At 44.1% G+C, this 23,885-nt stretch overlaps 1 protein-coding gene across 3 annotated transcripts in view; it reads right to left on the bottom strand.

Annotated features, from left to right (window-relative positions):
- LOC137383396 (transmembrane channel-like protein 7) overlaps positions 1-23,885 on the bottom strand; it is a 125,847-nt gene that overhangs the window by 12,899 nt on the left and 89,063 nt on the right. For all 3 annotated transcript variants that reach the window (XM_068056192.1, XM_068056193.1, XM_068056194.1), the window contains 2 exons: positions 6,380-6,535; positions 1,581-1,659 (listed from right to left, as the gene is read on the bottom strand). In XM_068056192.1, coding sequence (XP_067912293.1) covers positions 1,581-1,659; positions 6,380-6,535 — 235 coding nt within the window. The remainder of the gene's footprint in view (positions 1-1,580; positions 1,660-6,379; positions 6,536-23,885) is intronic.

Below are 23,885 nucleotides of genomic sequence, written 5' to 3'. Positions count from 1 at the left end.
CATCAGCTATGTCATGTACATCTGCTTTTCACCATGTTGAAAATACTGACACAAGGAAGCTTGTAACATTCCAATTTATCAATTTCTAAAAGCCCAAATACCATGCTTATTCACCAAGTACTTTATCCAGGCAGTCACATAAGGTACTTTGGTGAAATGACATCTCCGTTGTGAAACTGGTGGGGTGGGTCAAAGATGCTGAGTAACAAGTCATTGTAGGGCAGAGCCAACCCACCCTACAACCATTTCTGCCTTTTGCTACAAATCCACCTCACGTTAGGCCCGAGTCTCTCATATAGATTGGAGGAGGCCTCTTTGACTACCTTAAGTTCCAAATCATAAAAGAAGAATTATTTGGATAAGTCATAAGCTACAAGCATGACCTGCAATGCAAGTGACAAGACAGATCAGAGCATCTTTTTGTCTCTTTCTCATATGATTTCAAGTACTGTGTTTAAGCTAAAGTTAGCAGTCATCAGAACCTCTAGGTACAACTAGGAATCAACAACCAACACAGATGGGCCTCAATTTTAGTGAGGGATGGAACAGTGTGTCCCTTAGCTGGTAGCATACCTGGAGAGCTTGGGGATGTGGAGGCACTGCAAATTTTAACAGCAGGGCCTCATTTAAAGAGACGTTTCTGGTGTCCCACTCAAAACCTGGCCAGATGCATTATCTGGCCAGTGGGTGGGAGTGGGAATTTACCAGGAGGTTGCAGCTGGGGATCCCTAGGAATGGTCCCCTGCAGTCAATGGGAGGAGGGCTCTAAAGGAGATCAATGGAGTCCTTGCAATGGCCTTGGGGAGAATACTCCTGCTCCTCCTGATCTTCAAAGGAGTTCTAAAAGAAGATAATTCCATCATCACATCACAACTTGTGAATGTTAAGTCAACCCCAGCCTATCTTTAGCAGGTGCCTCATCGACAGCCTGAGGCACCACCATAAAAATTACAATTTCCAGGAACAGGGTAGGCTCAAGGCAGGAGCTAGATTTTTTTTTAGATTTTACTACCACTCACCATTTTTTATTGGGTGAGTGTGGTTTAAATTCCAATCATCTTTTATCCATCATCATAATACCATACTAAATCCCTAAGCCATACCACATCTGTAGAAAGGAACTGTGATTTTTTTAAAGAAATGCCCAAACTGGCCTTTACAATGCAATTATCAAAAGCCAGCCAATACAATGAACAATAGAAAATCCAGCTTTCCTCCTTTTTTAAGAAAATAAACAAATCAATCTTGAGTTTTATCTGAGAGTTTCCTCCAACTCCACAATCCATATGTGATATTTTCTATTAAGCATGCATTTTTACCAAACATCTACACAAATATATTGGGCCATAATTTGCTGCACCTTGCAAATGCAGCTTAGTCATGTATCTGCTCCTTGTCTGAAGTTGCTGTACAATTTTCTCATAAATAAAGGTGAGCACCATTACCCTCGCCTTTATTTTTAAAGGAAAATCTGGACCTCTAGGTCATACAGACCTGTCTGACCAATTGGTAGTAAATCACTTCAGATGAATATTGTTGAACATCTATTTTGTAACAATTATGGAATTTAAATCACTCACCATAGCCAGTTGGTCTCTTAGCTGATTGACAACGCGTTTCTGTGCTCCAGCCAAAGCAACAAGATAGAATAGGATAAGGCTGTAGGTAGAAATTGAAAGAACAAAAATTGAATGATGTATTTGCTTAAATACAGAAAAGGACAACAAGACAACTCTTGTATTCCCCCCACCACTGTTCCTAATTTTCCCAGCCCCCTTCACTTCATGCTTTTCCATTGCTCAGTTGCTGAGACTTCATCAGTCATTTGCACATTCAAAGATGTTTCAGATTATATATAATGATAACAGCTTGCATGTATAAAGCAAATTTCATTTAAAAGCACTTTATGACTGGAAGGGAATATTTATTGCATATTTCAAGAAACAAATTGCTTCCTTGACTTTCCTCTGATTAATAGCGTGAGAGTTTCACCAGGTATTCTTGCATCTCTGGATATTACTTAAATTGTTAGATAGCTTATAGACCATTATTTTCCTTAATTAGTGATTGTGAAATTATCCTTGAGAAACACCAACAGTATAGTCCTGTTAACACCAGAGGGCAAATGGGAGCAGACTGCCCACTGTGCTCATAATATGGTTCCCATGAAGGGGATGAATCATTTCTTGTTGGGTTGCAATACAAAATTCAAGTTCCCTTCTGAGTTGTGTGAAGCGTTTGCAAATTTTGATGTGTTGCTGTTCAAAAACAAATGATCTGTTTTCATATACTTTCCTCTTTTGGCTTGAATAAAGCTTATGTAATCCCTTTTGAGCACTGCTTTTTAATATTTCCCTCCCCCCTCTCCCCCACCCCCAGTGAGAGGATGGGAGATACACCTGGAGAAGTCATTCAGAACGATGGTTACTTTGTTACTCGGGGAGAAGGTTGTGATCTCCCTAGAGAGACACGTTAAGTCACCAGTAACAAGATCTCACTGTGGATATTTCTATGTTGCAGTATCTTTAAACAGGACAGAGTGCTGCGGCAGCTGTAGTTCAAGGACTTGAGTGAACAGGTAGCCTGGCTGCTAAATATTTATCTCTTTTTTTTCTTTAATTGGATGTCACAGCGAAGGAGCCCATTCGGCCCATCAAGTCCACCGCCGACTCTCTGTAGAGCAATCTAATCAGTCCCATTCCCCCACTCGATCCCCACAACCCTGCTAGTTTATTTTCCTCAAGTGCCTATCCAATCTCCTTTTGAAATCATTGATGCTCTCCACTTCCACCACCTACGTGGGCAGCAAGTTCCAGGTCATTACCACTCTCTGCATAAAATATTCTTCCTCACATCTCTTGTATCTTACTGTATCTCTCGTCCAAAACCTAAAATCTGTGTTCTCTAGTCCTTGTATCATCAGCTAATGGGAATTTGTCTACCTTATCAAACCTGTCCTAATCTTGTACACCTCCATTAAATCTCCCCTCAATCTCCTTTGCTCTAAGGAGAGCAATCCTAGCTTCTCCAACCTAACCTTGTAGCTAAATTCCCTCATCCCTGGAAACATTCTGGTAAATCACCTTTACACCCTGTCAAAGAAGCTCACATCCTTCCTAAAGTGTGGATACAAGAACTCTAGTTGTGGCCTAACCAGAGCTTTATAATCAGGGATAGTCAGGATTGCTTTGTCAGGGGGAGATTGTGTCTAACTAACTTGATTGAATTTCTCGAGGAGGTGACTAGATGTGTCGATGAGGGTAAAGCAGGAGATGTAGTATACATGTATTTCAGTGAGGCTTTTGATAAGGTCCCGCGTGGGAGATTGGTCAAGAAGGTAAGAGCCCAAGGGATCCAGGCCAATTTGGCAAATTTGATCCAAAATTGGCTTAGTGGCAGGAGGCAGAGGGTAATGGTTGAGGGCTGTTTTTGTGATTGGAAGTCTGTGACCACTGGTGTACCACAGGGATCGGTGCTGGGACCCTTGCTGTTTGTAGTGTACATTAATGACTTAGACGTGAATATAGGAGGTATGATCAGTAAGTTTGCAGATGACACGAAAATTGGTGGTGTTGTAAATAGTGAGGAGGAAATCCTTAGCTTACAGGGAGATATAGATGGGCTGGTAAGATGGGCAGAGCTGTGGCAAATGGAATTTAATCCTGAAAAGTGTGAGGTAATGCATTTTGGGAGGACTAACAAGGCAAGGGAATAAACAATGGATGGTAGGACCCTAAGAAGTACAGAAAGTCAGAGGGACCTTGGTGTACTTGTCCATAGATCACTGAAGGCAGCAGCACAGGTAGATAAGGTGGTTAGGAAGGCATATGGGATACTTGCCTTTATTAGCTGAGGCATAGAATACAAGAGCAGGGAGGTTATGATGGAGCTATATAAAACGCTTGTTAGGCCACAGCTGGAGTACTGTGTACAGTTCTGGTCCACACTATGGGAAGGACATGTTTGCACTGGAGAGGGTGCAGAGGAGATTCACCAGGATGTTGCCTGGGCTGGAGCATTTCAGCTATGAAGAGAGACTGAAAAGGCTAGGGTTGTTTTCCTTGGAGCACAGAAGGCTGAGGGGGGACATGATTGAGGTGCACAAGATTATGAGGGGCATTGATAGGTTAGCTAGGAGGAAACTTTTTCCCTTAGCGGAGGGGTCCAGAACCAGGGGACATAGATTTTGGGTAAGGGGCAGGAGGTTTAGGGGAGATTTGAGGAAACATTTTTTCATCCAGAGGGTGGTTGGAATCTGGAATGCACTGCCTGAAGAGGTGGTGGAGACAGGAACCCTCATAACATTTAAGAAGTATTTATATGACCACTTGAAACACCATAGCATAGAGGGCTACGGGCCTAGTGCAGGAATATGGGATTAGAATAGTTCGGTGCTGTATGGCCGGTACAGACACGATGGGCCGAAGGGCCTGTTTCTGTGCTGTATAAAACTATGACTAAAATTCAGCATAACTTCTCTGCTTTTGGACTCAATACCTCTACTTATGAAGCACAAGATTCCATATGCTTTGTTAACTACTCTCAGTATGTCCTGCAACCTTCAAAAGATCTCTGCACATGAACTCCCAGGTCCCTCTTTCCCTGCACATTCTTCAGAACTATGCTATTAAGTTTATATTTCCTCTCCTGATCCCTTCTTCCGAAAATGCTTCACCTCACACTTATCTGTATTAAATTGCATCTGCCACTTGTCTGCCCATGCTGCTAGCCTATCTGTGCCCTGTTGCAGTTGATTTATATCATCCTCACTGTCTGCCACACTTCTAAGTTTGGCATTATCAGCAAATTTTGAAATTTTACTCTGTATTCCAATATCCAAGTGGTCCTAGTACTGACCCTTAGGGAACACCACTGTCTTCCATCTTTCAGTATGAAAAACAGCTATTTTCCAAGACTCGCTGTCTTCTGCCCTTAAGCTGATTTTTAAAATCCTATTCCACGAGCCTCAATTTTGTTAACCAGCCTTTTATGTGGTGCTTTGTCAAATGCTTCCTTAAAGCCCATATAAGACAACATCCACTTTGTCAAATGTTGGACTTAAAAATTATATAAACATCCATATAAACTGCCTTTTACAAATCCATGCTGGCTCTCTTTAATTAACCAAACCTCTCAAAGTGCTTGTTGATTTTTGTCCTTGATTCTCGTTTCTAAAACCATACCCACATTGATGTTAACCTGACTGGATAGGCTAGAGTTATTTTCCTTAGAGCAGAGAAGGCTGAGGGGGGACCTGATTGAGGTATACAAAATAATGAGGGGCATTGATAGGATAGATAGGAAGAAACTTTTTCCCTTAGTGGAGGGATCAATAACCAGGGGGCATAGATTTAATGTAAGGGTCAGCAGGTTTAGAGGGGATTTGAGGAAATTTTTTTTCACCCAGAGGGTGATTGGAATCTGGAACACACTACCTGAAGGGGTAGTAGAGGCAGGAACCCTCACAACATTTAAGAAGTAATTAGATGTGCACTTGAAATGCCATAGCATACAAGGCTATGGGCCAAGTGCTGGAAAATGGGATTAGAACAGATAGGACTTGATGGCCGGCATAGACATGACGGGTCGAAGGGCCTGTTTCTGTGCTGTGTAACTCTATGACTTAGCCTATACCTGAAATATCTCTTCCTTAAAGTACATCAATTATTCCACTATCTTATGTGAGGGTTTCCAAGCTTTTGTCTGCTTGGGCCAACATATCAAATTTAAATCCACATTTTAAAGGCAATTGTTAGATCATAGCTAGACAGGAGACTGTGTGCAGTTTTGGGCCTCAGTTATAGAAATGGTGGCTAAAGGTGGACCCCTTAAAGACAGGTGATACTGCAATTGAAAATAAGTAACTGGCACCTTGCTAAATAATTACTTTGTGTTGGTCTTCATAGAGGAAGGGATGCAAGGTAAAATAAAAGTACTAATTCAATAGTTTTCAACAGAAACTATATTTGGAGACATGGTACTGGTCTGGCCACTACTAACTCTGACCAAACTATTGGTCATCACTCATAATCTTAATCTAATCTAAACCTAATCACTCCCTTAGATCAACATGTTTTTCACAAGCTTCTGTGAAAACACCCTTGGAACACATTTCCTACATAAAATGGGCAAAATATATAGAAGTTTTAAGGTAGAACTATGGGTAATAGTGAATAGTAGAATACGAAGAAGCTATGTAACAATTCAGTACATTTTTAAAAAATCTAGTGTTCACCCAAGGTAAATTTAATTATTCCTTTAAAAAGATTACAAATTGCTTGTTGGTCACTAAAATAACAGACACATCAATAAGAGGAAAAACATTATTTTGTAGCCTACCAGGAAAAAAAACAATTACAAGCTACCATGAAATGCTTACCATACAAACACAAAGAATGGCACTGCAAAAGCATCAGATCCTAATCCATTCAGAAGATTCTTAAGACCCTTTGGCAAACTGTCAACAGTTTGTGGTATAATATCCCATGAAGTATTGTAGTTAACAAATGGCCCACAAGATTTGGATGACTTGATCCTGATTGGAAGGAAAAACCATTCATATTTATTTTGCCTCTAATAGAATAATGACCATACCACTTCAAAAGCAAGTTTTCCGTCATAAAAGGCATCTCTTCATCAAAATCAAAAAAATAACATGCTGAAGGGTACACCCAAAAATAACTTGTCCTTTCTCTTCATAAATGCTGGCAACTTTCCTGCAGTATCAGTTTTTTGTTGCAGATTTCAAGTGTTGCTGTTTTCTTCTCCAGTTGGAAGTCCTTGTAAGAAAAAAGCTAAAATTTCCAATATCAACATTGGTGTCTTTAGTTTTGCTTAATAATTGAATTTTTGGTTCAAGCATATTTGAAATATGGACACTTGTCTTTTACATTCTGGAGATTGGACAATTATCAGTATTTAAGTTAAATTAATAAGCTCAGAGGACTCACTCCTCTACCAATGTCAGGTTATATCTTGTATAAAATTTACACTTGTTCACACACACAAATACATCATTCACTGACTTTAGTTTGAAGGCACAGAATGTGCATTTACTTCAAATTATCAAACCATCTTGGTCATTCTGCCATAGTACCTTTATCAGCGCTGCCACCACAGCCCATGTAAAATGTACTGTGCTTCTCTCAAAAGAAGCAACAGTATAAAATGCTGCACAAAGAAAATGTTGCTGGAGACTTGTGTTTACTTTTCACATAATGGGCTGGATTTTGTATTACCGTTCCCCATGTCACCGCGATTACACAGCGGGCGGCCATTTTACATATTCACGGCGACCAAGTCACGTGGCGGGGGCGGCCTCGGTGACGGTGTTCACAGCGTCACCTATTGAAGGAGCAGGTGCTGACGCCATTTTTAAAAGACTGCCAGCCCTGCAAACAGTACACCATAACCCATCAGAGTGCAGAGTTCACCCCCTCCCCCATCAGAGTGCAATGTTCACCCCTTCCCTGCCCTCACCCATCAGAGTGCAGAGTTCACCCTTCCACCCATCAGAGTGCAGAGTTCACCCCCTCCCCCTCCACCCATCAGAGTGCAGAGTTCACCCCACCCCCATCAGAGTACAGAGATCACCCCTTCCCCAGCTCGGTGGCGCCAGCTTTCCCTGGACAAGAAACTGAAGACGCAAGTGCCACTCATCACGTTAAGGATCGGGAACTGAAGGTAAGATCGCTGTGGTTTATATATTAATTCATGAAAATGTGTTATGTAAATATGCTAAGTTGGGACCCATCGCAGAGTGGCAGAGGGGTCGCCGTGGAGCTTCCCCGCTGCCAGGAACATCAGGCTCGACAATCCCAGCATCGGGTTCTGCTGCAGCTGCTGCTGTTCCAGTTTTCTGGCCACCACCCCACCAAACACAGAACCCGATGTCAGGCTGGGAACTAAATCCAGCCCAACAAGTCTAACTTGATTTGGCTTTTATTGTGTCATTGCCCAAATGCTTGTATGAGTCACTGCGCAAAAAGCTTTGTCTTTGAGGGAGGAAGAACATGATGATGTTTTCTTGAACAGGAGAGGACTCTTGTGCCAAATTCTTTCCCCCTCTGCTTTTGGCACATTTACCATTTTCTAAGTAAAAGAAAAGTAAAATTCTGCAGATGCTAGATGTCTGAAACAATACCAGGAAATGCTAGAAAAGTTGCAGGGCAGCGGCGGAAATATGAGGAAGCCCTTTTTTACGCAGCAGATGGTAATGACCTGGAACTTGCTGCCCACAAGAGTGGTGGAAGCGGTGATGATCAATGACTTCAAGAAGAAGTTGGATGGCCACTTGCAGTAAAGCATGGCTACCCGACCTGAACACGACCAGACCAGACGGCACGTGTCGGGTTCAGGTTGGTTCGGGTCTCTCTTCTGGGTCTGGCATTCGGGTTCGGATTGGGTCGGGCTGGGCATGGACACAGTGCTGCCTTGCTCAGGGATAAAGTAATCTTCAAAATTTGAACATTCAGCCGGGATGTTAAGGCAGGAAACATGCTGCCGGAACGGAGGATCACGACATTTGGACAAGGTACAGCACAATAACCTGGTTGATATAATTAACTTTATTATGGTAGTCGGGTCGGGTCGAGCGCGGGAAAAAATCAAAGGACTCAGGCCCGGGTCGGGTTCAATTTGATACCCGAACAGAGCTCGGGGATCGAGTGGGGGCTGTGGGACTGAGAGGATAGTTCCATGGACAGCCAGCATGGACTCCATCATTTAGCTAGAGTAGTGTTAAATACTGATTCTTAGCAGATGATTTTCTTGGAAAAAGTTTCTGAATTAGAGAAGTAAAATACATAAAACTGGAAGTATTACAGCCAGCAGGAACAGACAGTAACCAGCCGAAGATTGATAGCTTTCCTTGAACATCTATATCATATTGACTACTACTCAAAAACTTACAATAGACTTCTCAAAGTTAACATCTAATCAAAATAAAAAATAGAATTTAACCCTTGGAGTAAGGGGAGATGCAAAGAAAAGATCATCTCCCTAGGCCAGATGGCTGTGGAAACCAAGACCTGCTACAAAGTTAGCAACTCCTATTTCCCAATAACAATGTCAGAAGAGTGATTGACATGGTTACATAGATAAGGACAATAAGAACATTTAAAAAAACAGCAGCAGGAATAGGTCATTTGGCCCTTCAAGCCTGCTCTGCTTTAGTCAATAAGATTGTGGCAGATCTTCTACCTCAACCCCGCTTTCTGGTAGCATCTCCATATCCCTCGATTCCCTTAGAGGCCAAAGTCTACTGATCTCTGTCTCGTATACACTCAGTGACTAAGCATTCACAGTTCTCTGGGGTACAGAATTCCAAAGATCCACAACCCTTTAAGTGAAGAAATTTCTCTTCATCTCAGTCCTAAATGGTTGACCCCTTATTCTGAGACAGTGACCCCTAATTCTGGACTCTTCAGTCAGGGAAAATATCTTGCCAGCATATACTCTGTCAAGCCCCTTAAGAATTTTATATGTTTCAATGAGATCCCCTCTCATTCTTCTGAACTCTAGGGAATATAGGCCTAGTCTACTCAATCCCGACCCAAAGGACAATCTCCTCACCCCAGGAATCAGTCTAGTGCACTATCGCCCAAGAAAAGTATGTCCTTTCCTACGTAAGGAAACCAAAACTGTACACAGAAACCAGGTGTGTTCTCACTAAAGTCTTATATAACCTCAGTAAGGCTTCTTTACTCTACACTCCAATCCCTTTGTAATAAAGGCTAATAGACCATTTACTTTCCTAATTGCTTGCTGTACCTACATGTTTGTTTTCTGTGATTTGTGCACATGGACTCCCAAATCCCTCTTGTTATGATCCCGTTAGGGACCACTAACGTTTAAAAAGAGAACGTTGAATTCCTGGTTATTACTGAATTACGTCATAAGATTTCACATTTTAAAGAAAAATTAAACAAGCAAAACACTAACTTAACACTTATATTTTAAACTTAGAATCTTAACATAACATTAAGTCATATACTTTAAACTCAATCTCAACAGTACACCCTCGTTTGACTGTTATTTCCAGCCCAAGAGTTCCCTTGGCAGTTTGTTCACTTCTCCTGGGACCAATCCAAAAGGGACCACAGCTCTTAGGAATTCACTTTGATTTCCTTAATTCCTTAGATATCTTCTGAGATATCGGATCTCCCCGATCTGGACTTCACAGATTGAGCACTTGCCGCACTCAAAACAGAAACACCCCTGGTTCCCAATGGTCTCTTTGCTCCTGAATCCAAGTAACTTCCAAAAGTCAACTGAATGACTGTGTCAGCAAGCACACAGATCAAAAACCCAACCAGCACCCCCTACATTACCTATCGCCATAGCAACATGGTACATGTGGGATGTCCCAGATAGCAATTTAAACTAATTATTTCCAACTCCAAATCTTCTCTTTGTGAATAATTTAAACCTCTAACTGAGATAGCTGCAGACACGCCGTCTCCATCAACAAGTTAAGAGGATTCTCATTGTGTAGGATCTTTACACTTCCCAATATCACCTTACTAAATAAACTTGGGCCACTCTTTCATTTGCAACGACCCTAGGTTTGTTTGCCAGCTTCTCAAACCAGGTGTTTTCATTTGTCTTGCATTTAAAAAAATTCAATTCCCAAATTAATAGTTACCGCTTGACAATTAATACAAACCATGAACCAGGTGATCATAACACTCTGAAGACCAACATTTTCCAGTCTCTCATCATTAAAAAAAAATACTGCTTTTCTATTTTACCTACCAAAGTGGATAACTTCACAACTTCTCCACATTATATTCCATCTGCCACATTCTTGCCCACTTCCTTTACCTGTCCATATTCCTTTGCAGCCTCTTTGTGGCCTGCTCACAGTTTACATTCCCAGCTAAGTTTGTACTGTCTGCAAACATAGATGTGTTACACGCAGTCCTCTCATTTAAGTCATTGATATGGATTGGCTGGATTGTAAATGGCTGAGGCCCAAGCACTGATCCTTGTGGTACTCTACTAGTTACTTGATGATCTGTTTATTCCTCCTCTTTGCTTTCTGTCCATTAAGCAATCCTCAATCCATGCTAATATATTACACCAATCCCATGAGCCCTAATTTTGTATAATAACCTCTTGTATGGCACCTTATTGAATACTTTTTGAAAATCCAAATACACCACATTCAACATACCCCCTTTTCTTTTCCTGTAGTGTGTGAGCCATTTAACTCTTACTGTGTGGCCACGCAGACATGGTAACTTAAAGGGGCTGGCTTGTGTGCAGCAACCTTTGAGTTGCTGTGCAGCTTAGAGTGAACAATGACCTCATCCACTGGTTTCCCCCTTATCTATCCTGCTAATTACTACCACAAAAACTCAACAGGTTTGTCAAACACTATTTCCCTTTAATAAATCTGTGTTGACTCTGCCTAATCATATTATGATTTTCTAAGTGTCCTGTTACACTTCCCTAATAATAAATTCTAGCATTTTCTCTACTACAGGCTAAGTGGCCTATAGTTCCCTTTCTTTTTTTTTTAAGAAATGTGCTGTTACGTTTGCTACCTTCCAACCCACGGGGACAATTCTAAAAAATCAAGAGAATTCTGGAAGATCAAAACCAAGGCATCCACTATCTCTGCAGCCACCTCTTTTAAAAGCTTAGGATGTAGGCCATCAGGTCCAAGGGATTTGTCAGCTCTTAGTCCCATTAGTTTCTCCAGTAATATTTCTACTAATACTAATTTCTTGAAGTTCCTCACTCTCATTAGACCCTTGATTCCCCACAACATGCAGAATTTTTTTGTGTCTTCTACCATGAAGACAGATACAAGAGGCTGAATTTTACGAGCGCGCCGCTGATTGCAGCAGCGGGCTTTGAAGATGGCAGTCTGCCTGCACAGATTGCCTGTCACTGACATGTCACTATATTTAGCGTGGAGGCTCATTAACATCACAGTGACCCGCCCCCCCACCCCCCCAAATTACATGGAAGGGGGGCGGGACATCCAGCACTATGATCGTCATTGGCTCGGCTGAGGAGCAGGTTGTGGGGCCCTATTTAAAGCGCACCAGCACCTGCATCCTGACAGCTGCCAAATACTTACCTCAGCACAGAACGTTGTGGATGCTGGCAATCTGGCAGAAAGTGTTGGAAATACTCAGCAGGTCTGGCAGACCAAAGTCACAGACCTGAAAGTTAACTCTGCTTCTCTCTCCACAGATGCTGCCAGACGTGCTGAGTTTCTCTAGCACTTTCTGCTTTTCAGTCACATACTTACTCTGCTTTGTCCCTGTGTCCTGTGCAGTTAAGATCCTCTTCTTCCACTCATGTGTAACATTTCTTCTCATAGGCTTGCTGCATCTGAGTGAGAAATCTTACTTTTGCACGTACCAGAAAGTGAGATTGAATTGTATCACAAAAGGCAAATACACTCTCAGAAATAAAAGAATAATTTAATGATATCTACAGGCTTTTAATTTCCTGAATGTGAAAAGCCGCAGACTAATATGCATGAGAATCAGTATTCATTTCGTAGCTTACTGTTATGTGAAAAGACATGTAAGCTGGAATTGAAACTACCTCTTAAAGAACCAGGAAATGACATTTCTCTTCTAGCTGCATTGCAAACCTGAAATATGATATCAATAACAATGATCAACTGGTGCAGAAGCAAAGTGTACGTGTACATGTATATCTGTGTGTATCTGTCAGAGATGAAAAACCAGGACAACAGCACAGGTTTCCTCTCTAGCCGTGCATTAGTTTTAAAACGTGCAAAAAAAATCTTGCAGCCACAGGTTAGAGCAGTTACACTGTGGAATAACCTTTGCATTTAAAGGACCAAGTCAAAAACCGAAGATGGGAGGGGGGCATTCCAGGGCGGCCCACGGTTCAGCGGTGCCTCCCTGCTCACTCTCCTCCACGCTGTGCAGGCAAGGCGGGAGATCCTTTTCCCCAGCGATGGTAAGAAGAGGCCCTCCCGCTTGACCAAGGCAGCATGGCTGGAGGTGGCAGAGGAGGTAAGTAGACATGGGGCCATCTGGAGTCAAAGGGTCCAATGCTGGAAAAGGATGAACTATCATTCCCCCAGCCAGCCGAGGCCCTCCAGGCCTCGTATGCACAGAGCACAACCACTAAAGTCATCCTTCACTTAAGCTGCTAGCGCCGCGAAGGAGCACCCACAAGCGTTTCCAAAAACCACCGTAACGCAAATGGGTCTGCACGGGTGACACAACACTGTAAAAAGTTCAATCTCTAAATCTTCTTCAGTAACATGTGTGTTGCTCTTACTGTGTGAATGAAATGTGCCAGCATGTACAGATTGTGTCTCCTCCCATTACATCATTGGCTTTTCAGAACTGCCAATATAGGGGATAACATCATTGCCAAGCCTGTATTACTCATGTGCGTCTCCACGGATGCAGTAACATGGACAATGGCTCAGTATGCTGCTGCCAGTAATGGTGGACGAAAAGATGTTGCAGATGCAGACTGCTGCACAACAGGTCAACGAGGGTGCTATGTAGCTTGCAGAGCCCTTGGTGGTTCCTATGGTGTGGAGAAGCTTTGATCAATAAGGCGTTGCTGTGCATATCTTGCTTGCTGCTTGCCCTGCATGCAGCGCCAAGATGCTCTCTGTCCTCCCATGTGCATTTTCTACTGCAAGTCCTCAGTGTCCTCATCATCTGAAGAGGAGTGCTGCTCATGTCTGTCCTCATCCTGTAAGACCACCCCCCTATTGAGTGTGAAGTTGTGCAAAGCACAAACTGCAACAATGCGAGCAACCCTTTCCGGTTCTTGCTGCAGGGCACCACCCGATCTATGCAGGCAGCAGAAGCGCACTTTCAGCGTGCCAATCGCCTGCTCAATGGTGGCTTCTGTAGCTCCGTGGCTGGTGTTGTACCTCTCTTCTGCAGCAGTGGTGGGGTGTCTCACCAGTGTCAGGAGCCATGTCTGCAAGGGGTACCCCTTGTCTCCAAGAAGCCACCCCTCCAGCTGAGCCAGTTCACTGCGCAGCGGCGCCAAATGGCACGGCGCAGGATGAAGGCGTCATGGCAGTTGCCTGGAAAGTGGGCACAGATTTGCATAAAGCGGTTACGGTGAACACATACAAACTGAATATTGATCAAATGGAAGCACATACAGTTTACTTATGCAGCTGGCAGCCTTGATGAACACATGGGTGGAGTGTATGACCCCTTGCACCTGTGGAAATCCCGCAATGAAGCCAAAACTGACGGCCCTCTGGGCCTGGCTCGCAGGGTGCGTCGTGAAGCAGACATAGTCACCGGTCCTCTGGTACAGGGTATCGGTAACCTTCCTGATGCAGCAGTGCACTGCTGACTGAGTGACCCAACAAAGGTGGGCCCCTGAAATGATGCAGAAGCATAAAAGTGAAGAGAGACCATGACTTTGAGGGCCACAGGCATAGCATGTCCACCAAAGCCCATGGGCTGCAGGTCATCGTTCAGCAGGGCACAGAGATGTGTCACTGCCTCTCTTGACGTCTGCAATTGCCTCTGACACTGGCTGTCACACATCTGCAGGTATGTCATGCGGGACCTGTGGACGTGCGGCGATCTGTAGTGGAGAGCACTCCTTGGGAGCAGCTGCTGCTCAGACTGGGGGCCTCTATGTGGGCTGCACCTGCCTGCTGGTTTTGCCTGCAGTGCATTAGTATCCTCACTATAAGTGGATCAAATAATATAGGACGAATCATCCCCATCTCCAGGTTGCAATTAAACTCAGTTCATTCACTTCTTCGAAGGTTCCTCAGGGCAGCCACTGATGTTGACTGGTACATCAGATGCTTTCATGCATCAACTATGTGGCATGGCATGGCATTGCCCATCTTAGCTCCCACTACGAGTGGCACAGCATGACCACATTAAGATTGTAACAGCTGCATCTATTGCCCCACCAGCCAAATAACCTTTACACGCCTACCGTTTCTGGCACCCTCCCCACACACAGGGGGATTGGTGTGCCATTGCTCCTTCACTCACACAAACAATCAATGGCGCAGAGCAGCCACCATTTATGGGGGGAGGGTACGCAGTACCTCCCTTCCTATCTGCAGAGTTGGGACCCCAATAATCCCATCCCCTCTCCCACCTCCCTTCAAGAATGCAGATCTGTACCCTGAGTAATCCCATCCCCCCTCCTACCTCCCTTCAAGCATGTAGAGTGGAGACCCCAGTATACACAGACTTAAGTGCACTGTGGACGATCTCTCCTACTTCGGCTGTCTCACCGGCTTCTCTCATTCGTGAACGTCCATTCAGCGAAAAATGCGGAACTGAGGAACGACAGGCAGCGGGATGTATCATCAGGCAAGTTAAGTAGTGCTTTACATATGGTAATTGGTGTGCTGCCGTCGAGTGGCGAGGGGAGGAGCCGCTCAGAGATCCTGCCGCCGTCGGTAAAATGGGGCGGGACTTTCCTGGCATCGGGGGTTGTCGTGGTGGGCCTCTCCCAGAAGTATTTTGCAGGCCCCACTGCCACGACCCCCAAGGTCAGAGGGCTGGTAAAATTCAGCCCAAGGTAATCATTTAATGTCTGTGTGCCATTTTGTTATTTGCCATTATAATCTCTCATGTATCTGTCTGTAAGGGACACATAGGAGCAGAGAAAGATAGGAACAGGAGTATCCCATTCAGCCCCTCGAGCCTGTCCCGCCATTCAATGAGATCATGGCTGATCCGCGGCCTAACTCCATATACGTGCCTTTGGCCCATATCCCTTAATATCTTTGCTTAACAAAAATCTATCTCAGATTTAAAATTAACAACTGTTCTAGCTTCAACTGCCGTTGGTGGGAGAGAGTTGAAAACCTCTACTACCCTCTGCGTGAAGAAGTGCTTCCTAACATCTCTCCTGAACGGTCTGGTCCCAATGTTTAGACTATGCCCCCTAGTTTTAGAATCTCCAACAAGTGGAAATAGTTTATCTCTATCTAGCCTGTCTTTTCCTGTTAATATCTTGAAGACTTCAATCAGATCACCCCTTAACCTTCTAAATTCTAGTGAAAACAGGCCTAATTTGTGTAATCTTTCCTCGTAACTTAACCCCTGTTGTCCAGGTATCATTCTTGTAAACCTAAGTTGCACTCCCTCCAAGGCCAATATATCCTTCCTAAGGTGTGGTGCCCAGAACTGCTCACAGTATTCCAAGTGGGGTCTAACCAGGGTTTTGTACAGCTGCAACATAACCTCTGTGTCTTTATACTCCAATCCTCTAGATATAAAGGCTAGCATTCCATTAGCCTTTTTGATTATTTTCTGCACTTGCTCATGGCATTTTAAAGATCTATGCACCTGATCCCCCAAGTCTCTTTGGACATCCACTGTACTTAACCTCTTCCTATTTAGAAAGTACCTTGCTCTATCCTTTTTTGGTCCAAAATGGATAATCTCACACTTGCCTGCATTGAAATCCATCTGCCACAGTTTTGCCCACTCACCGAGTCTGTCAATATCTCTTTGCAATTTTATGCTATTATCTAGACTGTCTATAATGCCGCCTAACTTTGTATCATCAACAAATTTGGATATATGACTTACTATGCCATCATCCAAGTCGTTAATGTATAATGTGAATAATTGAGGCCCCAACACAGATCCCTGTGGGACACCACTAGTTACATCCTGCCAATCGGAGTACTTACCCATTATCCCCACTCTCTGTCACCTATCACTCAGATAACTTTCTAACCATGTCAATAATTTGTCCTCAAATCCATGGGCTTCCACCTTAGTTAACAGTCTCTTATGTAGGACTTTATCAAATGTCTTCTGGAAGTCCATATAAATAACATCCATAGACATTCTCCTGTCCACTACCTTAGTCACCTCTTCAAAAAATTCAATGAGATTTGTCAGGCATGACCTTCTCGTCATGAATCCATGCTGGCTTTCCCTGATTAACTGACATTTTTCTAGGTGTTCAGTCACCCTATCCTTGATTATAGACTCCAGCAACTTCCCCACCACAGATGTCAGGCTAACTGGTCTGTAATTTCCTTGGTTCCCACTTTCACCCTTCTTAAAAAGTGGAGTGACATGTGCAACTTTCCAATCCAGAGGGACCACTCCTGAATCTAGGGAACTCTGAAAGTCGGAAGTTAGGGCATCTACAATGTGCTCCCCTACTTCCTTTAACACCCTCGGATGGAAACCGTCAGGTCATGGGGATTTCTCACTCTTTAGTTCCATTAATTTCCTTGTTACTGATGATTTACTTACGTTAATTGTGTTAAGTCCCTGTCCCCTATCGGCTATTAATCTTTTCTGTACTTCCGGCAAGTTATCCTCCTTTTCAACTGTAAATACTAAGGCAAAGTAATTGTTCAACATGTCTGCCATTTCCCCATTATCAATGACAATATCTCCAATTTCAGCTTTTATTGGGCCTACATTGCTCTTGACCACCGGTTTTCCCTTAATGTAACTATAAAATTTCTTCTTATTGATTTTGATGTCCCTTGCAAGTTTCCTTTCATAATCTCTTTTAGTAGCTCTTATAAGCTGCTTTGTGACCCTTTGCTGGTCTTTGTATTGATCCCATTCGGCCGGATCTGTGCTGCGTTTTGCATTTTTGTAAGCCATTTCTTTTTGTTTTATGCCATCCCTAATCTCTTTAGTTGTCCATGGCTGTTTTATCTGTGAAGTGGAGCTTTTTCCTCTCAGGGGTATTTCGCTCTGTATTTCGTTAAATGTTTCTTTAAATATTCTCCACTGTTCTTCAGTCGTTTGACCCATTAACAGATCTACCCAGTTCACCCTGGACAGTCTCTGTCTCATCCCGGTAAAGTCAGCCTTACCCAAGTCTAAAATTCTAGTAGCTGATTCGTGCTTTTCACATTCAAATGCTATCTTGAATTCGATCATGATGTGATCACTATTTGATAAATGTTCACGCACAGTTAGGCTACTAATTAAATTTGGCTCATTACTCATAACTAAATTTTATATTGCCTGTCCCCTTGTTACATCTAGGACATATTGCTGCAGGAAACTATCCCGGACACATTCCAGAAATTCACTACCTTTCTGACAGGTGCTAGTCTGCCTCTCCCAATCTATGTGTCAGTTAAAATCCCCCATTAATACTACTCTGCCTTTGTTACAGACTTGCCAAATTTGTGCATTTATACAATCTAACACCTCAGAACTGCTACTGGGAGGGTCTATACACAACACCTATTACAGTTTTAGATCCTTTTCTGTTCCTCAATTCCACCCATAAGGTCTGCACTGGATGCTTTCCCCTCATTATATCCTTCCTCACCAATGTGATATTATTTCTAATCAGTAAGGCGACTCCACCCCCTCTGCCATTTCCCCTGTCCCTCCTGTAAACTTTATAACCACGTATATTTAGTTCCCAGTCCCGACCATCCTGCAGCCACGTCTCCGCAATGGCCGCTACATCATAATTTTCCATTTGAATTTGTGCCTGCAGTTCATCTAGTTTATTTCTTACACTCCGTGCATTTGTATATAGAACTCTTATTTGGGCTATACTCCCTAACCTGTCCCTCAGCAATGATGCTTTATTTGCCTGTTTATTGTTTCTCTCTTCTGGTTTAACCAGTATACTTCTTGCAATTTGGTAACAATCAGCCTCACCACTAACCTGCACTCTTACCTTCTCCTTTAACTTCCTGTTTTTCCATGCAACTGAACGCCCCCCACCCCCACCCATTTAGTATATAACCCTATCGACAGCCCTAATTATACGATTCGCCAGGACTTTGTTTGCACTGGAGTGCTGACTTGGGTTGCAACAGAGCGCTACAGTGGAAGTTTGGTAACTGAGGAAGTTCGGTAAGGAGGGAGGGAGTGAGGAGCTCCTTTCATTTCCTACCTGTCCTCAGAGTGAGGGGAGCTGAGAGCTTCCAAAGAGCACAGCTGACTGGGAGAAGACTCAGAGGGCGGATTTCCGGACCGGTAAATATAAAAAACTTATCTCTGGTTAAAAAAAAACAAAGTGACGTCACAGAAAGCTGTGACCTGATTGGCTGGTAGGGATTTTTTTTCTACTGATTTTGAATATAAAACATTGATAAAAATTGACTAAAACCCTAATTAACTAATTAATAAGTAGAGTAACTAAACCAGAGGGAGGAGATTACTGTAGTTAGCATTTAATATTTATAGTAGGAATCTAGCACCAGGAACCATATAGTTATGATAACAATTTAGTAAGGATTTAATAAATATTTATTTATCTTAAATTAATTTATTAATTAGTGCTAGAAATGTCAGTTAGAGGGGTGAAGTGCTTCACCTGTCAGATGTGGGAGGTCCATGACGCTTCCAGCGTTCCGGACTACATCTGCAGGAAGTGTACCCAGTTGCAGCTCCTCACAGACCGCATGGATCGGTTGGAGCGGCAACTGGATGCACTTAGAAGCATGCAAGTGGCAGAAAGCGTCATAGACCGGAGTTTCAGAGAAGTGGTTACACCCAAGGTGCAGGCAGATGGATGGGTGACCGCTAGAAGGGGCAGGCAGTCAGTGCAGGAATCCCCTGTGGCTATCCCCCTCTCTAACAAGTATACCGTTTTGGATACTGTTGGGGGGGGGAATGGCCTATCAGGGAAAACAGCAGCAGCCAGAGCAGCGGCACCACGGCTGGCACTGTTGTTCAGCAGGGAGGGACAAAGCACAGAAGAGTAATAGTTATAGGGGACTCTACAGTCAGGGGCACAGATAGGCGCTTCTGTGGACGTGAAAGAGACTCCAGGATGGTATGTTGCCTACCTGGTGCCAGGGTCAAGGTCTCTGAACAGACAGGGGGCATTCTGAAGGGGGAGGGTGAACAGCCAGAGGTTGTGGTACACATCGGTACCAACGACATAGGCAGGAAGAGTGGCGAGGTCCTGCAGGGGGAGTTTAGGGAGTTAGGTAGAAAGTTAAAAGACAGGACCTCTAGGGTTGTAATCTTGGGATTACTCCCTGTGCCACGTGCCAGTGAGACTAGAAATAGTGCAGCTAAACACGTGGCTGAACAGCTGGTTTAGAAGGGAGGGTTTCAGATGTCTGGACCTTTGGGATCTCTTCAGGGACAGATGGGACCTGTACAAGAAGGACGGATTGCATCTAAACTGGAGGGGTACAAATATCCTGGCTGCGAGGTTTGCTAGTGTCACTCGGGAGGGTTTAAACTAGTGTGGCAGGGGGGTGGGAACCAGAGCAGTAGGACAGCAATTGAAATAAATGAGGGGGAACTAGTAAATAAGGCCAGTAAGACTAAGAGGAAGAGCAGACAGGGAGATGTTGTGGAGCACAGCGGGACTGGTGGTCTGAAGTGCATTTGTTTCAATGCGAGAAGTATAACAGGTAAGGCAGATGAATTTAAGAGCTTGGATTAGTACTTGGAACTATGATGTTGTTGCTATTACAGAGACTTGGTTGAGGGAAGGACAAGATTGGCAGCTAAATGTTCCAGGATTTAGAAGCTTCAGGCGGGATAGAGGGGGATGTAAAAGGGGTGGGGGAGTTGCATGACTTGTTAAGGAGAATATCTCAGCTTTACTGCGGGAGGACACCTCGGAGGGGTCGTGCAGCGAGGCAATATGGGTGGAGCTCAGGAATAGGAAGGGTGCAGTCACGATGTTGGGGGTTTTCTACACACCTCCCAACAGCCAGCGGGAGGTAGAGGAGCAGATATGTAGACAGATTTTGGAAAGATGGAAAGGTAACAGGGTTGTAGTGGTGGGTGATTTTAACTTCCCCTATATTGACTGGGACTCACTTAGTGCTAGGGGCTTGGATGGGGCAGAATTTGTAAGGAGCTTCCATGATGGCTTCTTGAAACAATATGTAGATAGTCCATGAGGGTTCCGAAGAAGGGTCACTGACCCGAAACGTTAACTCTGCTTCTCTTTCCACAGATGCTGCCAGACCTGCTGAGTGATTCCAGCATTTCTTGTTTTTGTTTCAGATTTCCAGCATCCGCAGTATTTTGCTTTTATTATGTAGATAGTCCAACTAGGAATGGGGCTGTACTGGACTTGGTATTGGGGAATGAGCCCGGCCAGGTGGTCGAAGTTTCAGTAGGGGAGCATTTCGGGAACAGTGACCATAATTCCATAAATTTTAAGGTACTTGTGGATAAGGATAAGAGTAGTCCTCGGGTGAAGGTGCTAAATTGGGGGAAGGCTAATTATAACAATATTAGGCAGGAACTGAAGAATTTAGATTGGGGGCGGCTGTTTGAGGGTAAATCAACATCTAACAAATGGGAGTCCTTCAAATGTCAGTTGATTAGAATCCAGGGCCAGCATGTTCCTGTGAGGAAGAAGGATAAGTATGGCAAGTTTCGGGAACCTTGGATAACGCGGGATATTGTGAGCCTAGTCAAAAAGAAAAAGGAAGCATTCGTAAGGGCTGGAAGGCTAGGAACAGACGAGTCCCTTGAGGAATATAAAGACAGTAGGAAGGAACTTAAGCAAGGAGTCAGGAGGGCTAAAAGGGGTCATGAAAAGTCATTGGCAAACAGGATTAAGGAAAATCCCAAGGCTTTTTATACATATATAAAGAGCAAGAGGGTAACTAGGGAAAGGGTTGGCCCACTCAAGGACAGAGAAGGGAATCTATGTGTGGAGCCAGAGGAAATGGGTGAGGTACTAAATGAGTACTTTGCATCAGTATTCACCAAAGAGAAGGACTTGGTGGATGATGAGCCTAGGGAAGGGAGTGTAGATAGTCTCAGTCGTCTCATTATCAAAAAGGAGGAGGTGTTGGGTGTCTTGCAAAGCATTAAGGTAGATAAGCCCCCAGGGCCTGATGGGATCTACCCCAGAATACTAAGGGAAGCAAGGGAAGAAATTGCTGGGGCCTTGACAGAAATCTTTGCATCCTCATTGGCGACAGGTGAGGTCCCAGAGGACTGGAGAATAGCCAATGTTGTTCCTTTGTTTAAGAAGGGTAGCAAGGATAATCCAGGAAATTATAGGCCGGTGAGCCTTACGTCAGTGGTAGGGAAATTATTAGAGAGGAGTCTTCGGGACAGGATTTACTCCCATTTGGAAACAAACGAACTTATTAGCGAGAGGCAGCATGGTTTTGTGAAGGGGAGGTCGTGTCTCACTAATTTGATTGAGTTTTTTGAGGAAGTGACAAAGATGATTGATGAAGGAAGGGCAGTGGATGTTATCTATATGGACTTCAGTAAAGCCTTTAACAAGGTCCCTCATGGCAGACTGGTACAAAAGGTGAAGTCACACGGGATCAGAGGTGAGATGGCAAGATGGATACAGAACTGGCTCTGTCATAGAAGACAGAGGGTAGCAGTGGAAGGGTGCTTTTCTGAATGGAGGGATGTGACTAGTGGTGTTCCGCAGGGATCAGTGCTGGGACCTTTGCTGTTTGTAGTATATATAAATGATTTGGAGGAAAATGTAGCTGGTATGATTAGTAAGTTTGCGGACGACACAAAGGTTGGTGGAGTTGCAGATAGTGATGAGGATTGTCAGAGGATACAGAAGGATATAGATCGGTTGGAGACTTGGGCGGAGAAATGGCAGATGGAGTTTAATTCGGATAAATGTGAGGTAATGCATTTTGGAAGGTCGAATGCAGGTGGGAGGTATACAGTAAATGGCAGACCCCTTAGGAGTATTGACAGGCAGAGAGATCTGGGCGTACAGGTCCACAGGTCACTGAAAGTGGCAACGCAGGTGGATAAGGTAGTCAAGAAGGCATACGGCATGCTTGCCTTCATCTGTCGGGGCTTAGAGTATAAAAATTGGCAAGTCATGCTGCAGCTGTACAGAACTTTAGTTAGGCCACACTTCGAATATTGCGTGCAATTCTGGTCGCCACACTACCAGAAGGACGTGGAGGCTTTGGAAAGGGTACAGAAGAGGTTTACCAGGATGTTGCATGGTCTGGAGGGCATTAGTTATGAGGAGAGGTTGGATAAACTCGGATTGTTTTCACTGGAACGACGGAGGTGGAGGGGTGACATGATAGAGGTTTACAAAGTTATGAGCGGCATGAGTGGATAGTCAGAAGCTTTTTCCCAGGGTGCAAGAGTCAGTTACTAAGGGACATAGATTTAAGATGAGGGGGGCAAAGTTTAGAGGGGATGTGCGAGGCAAGTTCTTTACACAGAGGGTGGTGAGTGCCTGGAACTTGCTGCCGGGGGAGGTGGTGGAAGCAGGTACGATAGCGACGTTTCACAGGCATCTTGACAAATACATGAATAGGATGGGAATAGAGGGATACGGTCCCCAGAAGTGCAGAAGATTTTAGTTTAGGCAAGCATCATGATCGGCGTAGGCTTGGAGGGCCGAATGGCCTGTTCCTGTGCTTTACTGTTCTTTGTTCTTTGACTCTGGTCCCAGCAGGATTCAGGTGGTGCCCGTCCCATCGGAACAGCTCCCTCCTTCCCAAGTCCTGGTGCCAATGTCCAATGAATTCGAACCCATTTCTCCCACACCAAGCTTTGAGCCACGCATTTACCTCTTTAATCTTATTGACCCTTTGCCAATTTGCTCGTGCCTCAGGTAGTAACCCGGAGATTACTACCTTTTTGGTTCTGCTTTTTAATTTAGCCCTTAGCTGCTCATATTCCCTCAGCAGAACCTCTAACCTCGTTCTACCTACATCGTTGGTACCTACGTGGATCACGACAGCTGGATCTTTCCCCTCCCACTCCAAGTTCCTCTGCAGCCCAGATGAGATATCCCGAACCCTGGCACCAGGTAGGCAACAGAGCCTTCGGGACTCTCGATCCTGGCCACAGAAAACAGTGTCTATGCCCCTAACTATACTATCCCCGATTACGACTACATTTCTCTTTTCTCCCCCTACTTGAATGGCTCCCTGTACCACGGTGCTGTGGTCAGTTTGCTCATCCTCCCTATAGTCCCTGCTCTCATCCACA

This window comes from Heterodontus francisci, chromosome 24 (genome assembly GCF_036365525.1).
Source record: "Heterodontus francisci isolate sHetFra1 chromosome 24, sHetFra1.hap1, whole genome shotgun sequence".
In the NCBI taxonomy this organism is placed as follows: domain Eukaryota; kingdom Metazoa; phylum Chordata; class Chondrichthyes; order Heterodontiformes; family Heterodontidae; genus Heterodontus; species Heterodontus francisci.
Note: the sequence above shows the minus strand (reverse complement) of the source record. Positions and strands in the feature narration are given on the sequence as shown.